The sequence below is a fragment of the Nuphar pumila genome, chromosome 15, assembly GCF_984573655.1.
Source record: "Nuphar pumila chromosome 15, dmNupPumi1.hap1.1, whole genome shotgun sequence".
NCBI lineage: Eukaryota > Viridiplantae > Streptophyta > Magnoliopsida > Nymphaeales > Nymphaeaceae > Nuphar > Nuphar pumila.
In genome coordinates, this window is record NC_143263.1 from 35,228,901 (window position 1) to 35,234,262 (window position 5,362).

The 5,362-nt window shown below is 37.7% G+C and overlaps 1 protein-coding gene across 4 annotated transcripts; it reads left to right on the forward strand.

Moving 5' to 3' along the window:
- Nucleotides 1-361: 361 nt before the first annotated feature.
- On the forward strand, nt 362-3,968 carry LOC149815113 (putative pentatricopeptide repeat-containing protein At3g15200). 4 transcript variants are annotated; one of them, XM_089989240.1, is made up of 4 exons: nt 384-408; nt 1,037-1,567; nt 1,660-1,808; nt 1,963-3,968. In XM_089989240.1, exon 4 carries the CDS (start codon nt 2,006-2,008, stop codon nt 3,695-3,697), a length of 1,692 nt encoding a protein of 563 aa, XP_089845366.1. In that variant the 5' UTR covers nt 384-408; nt 1,037-1,567; nt 1,660-1,808; nt 1,963-2,005; the 3' UTR covers nt 3,698-3,968. The 4 variants fall into 4 exon arrangements, with proteins under 4 accessions (XP_089845368.1, XP_089845366.1, XP_089845367.1 ...); XM_089989238.1 differs by lacking the exon at nt 384-408 and having other exon boundaries at nt 567-1,567; XM_089989242.1 differs by lacking the exons at nt 1,037-1,567; nt 1,660-1,808 and having other exon boundaries at nt 362-408.
- Nucleotides 3,969-5,362: the final 1,394 nt, after the last annotated feature.

Below are 5,362 nucleotides of genomic sequence, written 5' to 3' on the forward strand. Positions count from 1 at the left end.
CCCGAACACAGACGTGGGATTCAGTGAATCATCGGGGCGAACATACACCACCCTCTCAGGAAAAAAAGAGTTTTCTTGTTAAAACCCCCTTTTTTAAGTACGACTATTTCTGGTCACTGGATCTATATGAGATCCAACGGTGAGGGCACGTGCATAATGTGTAGGCTAAAAAAGAATAGGCGGGGACTACTTAGTCTCAACCTACTTAAAACTCACTTTTTGTAGCAATAAGATCTAAATGAGAACCAACGGCCACAAAAAAAAAGCATTTAATGCCTCTTTTCCAGCTTTTTTCTCATTTTCGGTCTTCATCTCTCTCTCTCTCTCTCTCTCTCTCTCTCTCCCTACAACCGTCGGGGCATCGCTGAAGCACTGCAGGAGCGGCCGAGCACCCCTCAACCATCGGAGGTCTGCCCTTTCTCCCTCTCTCTCTCTCAGCATCACGCAAGCCTCGCCTTATCTCTTAGTCTGCCTCTAATGAAGCTAAGAACTAACGACCCAACCAGAGCTCCCTCTTTTGCGAAGCCCTCACCCAACAACGTCACCCTCCGATACAAGGTATACACTAACCAATTGAAATTAGGACATCATATGCCCCTAAAAATGTTTTTTTTTTAATTCTTTTGCTCGGTTTTTTGTCATTTACCTATAAATGACCTTTTTAACATAATCACCTAATGACCAATCCATCCTTTTCTTGAACCTCTACCATTCCCCTAACCCTTACTCCCCTTCGTACGATGGAAGCCTACCCACAACCTAAAACCCACCAGAAAATCGCCCCAATCTCCCCACCCATGATTTGAAACCCACGAGAAAGTAGCCGGAATACAATCCGGCGTCGTGGCACCCACCGGTGGCGTCCATCCTCGTTCTGCCATTCAACATCCCAAATCATATTATCCTCTCTCTCTCTCTCTCTTCAAAGAAAGAAGGGGGATTTCGGTGCTTCATATCCAGGTTGTGCCATCGAGTTTGGGTTCTTTTCCTGGTATTTTTTTGACGATTTGGGTTCTTGTTTTTCATGTATCTCTAGGCTTATGGTGGAGCATCGGATTGTCGTGGTTAAGGTCAGAAAACGGAATGAAAAAAGCACCTTTTCATCAACGAGGCTTTGAGTCTGCCAAACTTCAAGTTTTCCTACCAAAAAAGATTAAAAAAGAGGGTGAATTTTTGTTTCTTTTGACGAAAAGCCCTGTAATTTGACAAAGTTTTCATGGTTACTATATAAATCTAGATGTTAATGCTTGTTTCATTTCTTTATTTTTAAACATTGTTATTTGCTGATACGTTGAGGTGCCATATCTTGTTGGCATTAATACTTAAATGAAAGATCCATCGACATGTTTAAAAGGGTGGTCTTAATTCGGACATATTGTTAATTTGATTGGTTACTGCTTACATTTGGTGATATCAATAGTGCACATGTAGTGTTTGTTGAAATGCATCAAAGAAGATGTGGTTGCTTGAACTAGCATCATCCCAGCATCAACATAGGCAACTCTTTGATGTCATGCCAAACAAGATGGGTTCACGGAACACATTCATTGCCACATAAGCTAGCTAGGTTGGTCGATTGTTTCCGTTGCATTTCTTGTTTAGTACAATGATTATCACGGACTTGGTTTCTTAGACAATCATGATTTTTGTTCTGCACAGAATAAATGTTTGAAGAAGGCAGTTGTGGTGCCTTGAAATATTTAGATTGTTGGAGTCAGCGCGAGTAAGGTCACAGCGTTGGAAAGCTTAACAAATATCCATTATTACTGGTTATTTGTCAAACAGCTCAGCTACCGAATGATTTTCCAGTAAATATATGATCATTAACTTTCTTGTCCATTTGTTTATATATGCAAACACACTCTGTGTATACGTCCAACTATATGTTTTTATATAGATATAATTATCTAGTTATAAATTTAGTGTGCTACAAATTCATATGGAAATTCTTATATATTGCAGGTGCAGGTGATCTTAGTGAAATTGCTGCTCTTCATATGTGAGCATGATTCTATTGAGGAAATATTTCCATTGGCATTGCCAATCTGTTTCCTACCTGTCCAGAGCACTCAAAGAATCTTTCTTGAAGGAAAGAAGCAAATACATGGAAAGCATTATATTAACGGCTTCCGGTCCCAATCAAGATTTTTTCTTCACTAGAGGATTGTTTGGTACCTGTACAGTGAGTGAGTTAAATTGTACAGATTTAAATGCACATGATTATGTAGGTGATAATAATGCTTCTTCAAGGAAGCTATTAAATGATCAAGTTACAGTGATAATAAATTCTAGTAATTCATTGTTCAACAATTTGAATAGTCGACAAGCTATCAATGCTAATTCTGATGCTGCAACCATGGTTCAAAACCTCATGAAAGCAATCAAAAGCCATTCTGAGCTACAAGCAGCTCTTGACAAGTCAGGACTTATGCTGAGTGAACAATTGGTTCTAGATGTGCTACAAAAACACAGATCTGATTGGAAGGCTGCTCTCTTTTTCTTTTGTTGGGCATCTAACCAAGAAAGTTATTCTCATGGATCATGCTCTTACAATGAGATGCTTGATATTCTCGGTAGGTTTAGATGCTTTGACACCATGTGGAAATTGGTAGATGAAATGCATTCTTATAGTGTTGAAAAGTCTCTTGTAAACGAAAGAACATTTGCGATACTTGTACACAGATATTCAGCCAATCACAATGTAGAAAAAGCTATTGAAACTTTTTACAGGAGAGAAAATTATGGCTTGAGACTTGACAAATTTGCTTTTCAAACACTTCTGATGTCTTTATGCAGATACAAACATGTTGATGAAGCAGAGTCTTTGTTCTACTTAAAAAAGAAAGAATTTCCTCCTGATATAAGAAGCAGAAATATATTACTGAATGGTTGGTGTGTGCGTGGGAGTTTGCGTGAAGCTAAGAGGTTTTGGAATGATATTATTTCTTCAGGATGCAAGCCTGATTTGTACACTTATGCGACATATATAAACTGCTTAACAAAGGCAGGAAAATTGTCAACTGCTTTGAAATTGTTCAGGGCAATGTGGGTGAAAGGGTGCACACCAGACGTAACGATTTGTAATTGCATACTGGATGCATTGTGCTTCAAGAAGAAGATACCTGAAGCTCTTAACATTTTCAATGAAATGAATGAGCATGGTTGCATGCCTGATGTGGCCACCTACAACTCATTGATAAAACATTTGTGTGAGATCCGACGGATGGAGAAGGCTTTTGAACTCTTAGATGAAATGGAAGAAAAAGGCTGCACCCCAAATGTCAGGACATACAATTACTTCCTTAAATCTCTGAAATCACCAGACGATGTTCACGACATACTGAAGAGGATGGGAAGAACTGGTTCCATTCTTTCATCAGACACTTACAACTTGATCCTGAAAATTTTCTTGCGATGGAATGAACTGAAGAAAGTACAAGAGACATGGTTGGAAATGGAGAGAAATGGTGTTGGACCTGATCAAAGGTCATACACTGTGATGGTCCATGGGTTATATGACAAAGGAATGCTGGATGAGGCCTTTGAATATTTTTCAGAGATGATGTCAAAAGGAATGGTTCCTGAGCCAAGGACTAAGTTGTTGGTAGAGGCATTCCTAGCCAAGAGAAAGGGAGCTGACAATGCTTCTCCTAATTTGATTGCTGCAGTGAATATCCATAATAGAAAAGAAGGATAGTTCAGGTTGTGCACAGTTATGCTAGTTTGCTGCTTGAAATGGCCCTTGGGCACTTACTTGATCAGGAACCTGCTTTTAATGCATAAAATGTGGCTTCTCATATATTGCTGGAATCTGACCTGCTTTTCTATCTCATGTGCTTAAGGTGATGATACCAATGCTTCTGTACATTCTGTAAATTTGTGCTTCTCCCTTTAAGAAGTGTTACATGTATGTGAGACTATCACTGCAGTTGTTTTAACATTAAAGGTAAAGAATTTTGTTGGCAACATCTTGGGCTATCTTGTTATAAGATTGGATGACTAAGCATTAAACTTTAAATTGACTTGTTAATCTCAATGTAATAGATACAGAACAGTCAATATTTGAAGCATCGTGAAAATATACATCAGATATGGTAAATAGCCATGGTGTCCGTAGCCATATCGATGCTGTTACTCCAGGTGGTTGGTGATGGTGAGTGCTGCCCTGTACCGCATACCGCATACCGCATACCGCATACCGCATACCGCATACCGCATGCATGTATGTATGAAAACTGGAATATGTTTGCTGGTATGAATCGAGATTTTCATAGTTTTTGTTTTGCAAATCTAACCCTGGAGATGCATTCGGCGTGGTCCATTTGCTAAGAATCGACTATTGGATCATCGTAATCGAATCAAGAAATGCAATTTTTTATGCTTGAATATTTATGAAAATTTTAAGCCATTGATTTTCAACCCTTAAAAGATCCTTCTTATACATCGTAATTTGATGATCAAAGAGTTTGTTTCTATAAAACCAAACATCTAGATCACATCCGTACGCTAAAATTTTCAAAGAAAAAGTAAAAAACCTATGAAAATCTTGATTCATACAAGCAAACATATTTGGTTGGTGGTAAGGGGGACCGTCCAACCAAAGGAAGGTCCAAAATCTATAACCAACGACGATCGGACAACTCCCTTTTCTTCAATGCTTGAACATCTCATCTATCGGACCTCATATATTTGTTCTTTATAATTTATTTAGTAATAAATATGCTTTACACTAAGACTTTACAACATATAGGCATGTTTTTTCGTAATGTGAAAAATTGACGGCTCACAGTGCATTTAAAACTTTACAATACAAAGTATTGTGGGCCGTTGATTTTTAACGCTTCAAAAACACATCTAAGCATCGAAAATTCATAATCCAAAACTTGTTGCTCAATAAATGAATGATAAAAATCCAATATGTAAAGTCCAATTGATGAAAAACTCGATCATTGGAGAAGGAACATCATTAATTATCATCGATTGTAGATTTTGGACCTTCCTTTGGGTGGACAGTCCCCCATATATATATATATATATATATATATATATATATATATATATATATATATATATATATATATATATATATATATATGGGGCACCGTCCACCCAAAGGAAAGTCCGAAATCTATAATCCTTCACGTGACCCTTGCCCCCACTCCCTCTCTCGCCCTCCAGCCCCTCACGTGACCCCATAACGACACATAAAATTTATGATTGTTTGTTAGGATTATGATTTAGGTTTTTGATTTACTTTTTTCTTAAATAGTTGCATTTCAATAACTAGGGTTGAGGGCTTTTTATGTTCTTTTTTTTTCAATTAGCATTTAGGTTTTTAATGTGATGAATATTAATTAGTTAT

Excerpts from the sequence above, each read along its gene's own strand:
- LOC149815113 (XM_089989242.1), top strand. The coding sequence starts at position 2,006 with ATGATTCTATTGAGGAAATATTTCCATTGGCATTGCCAATCTGTTTCC.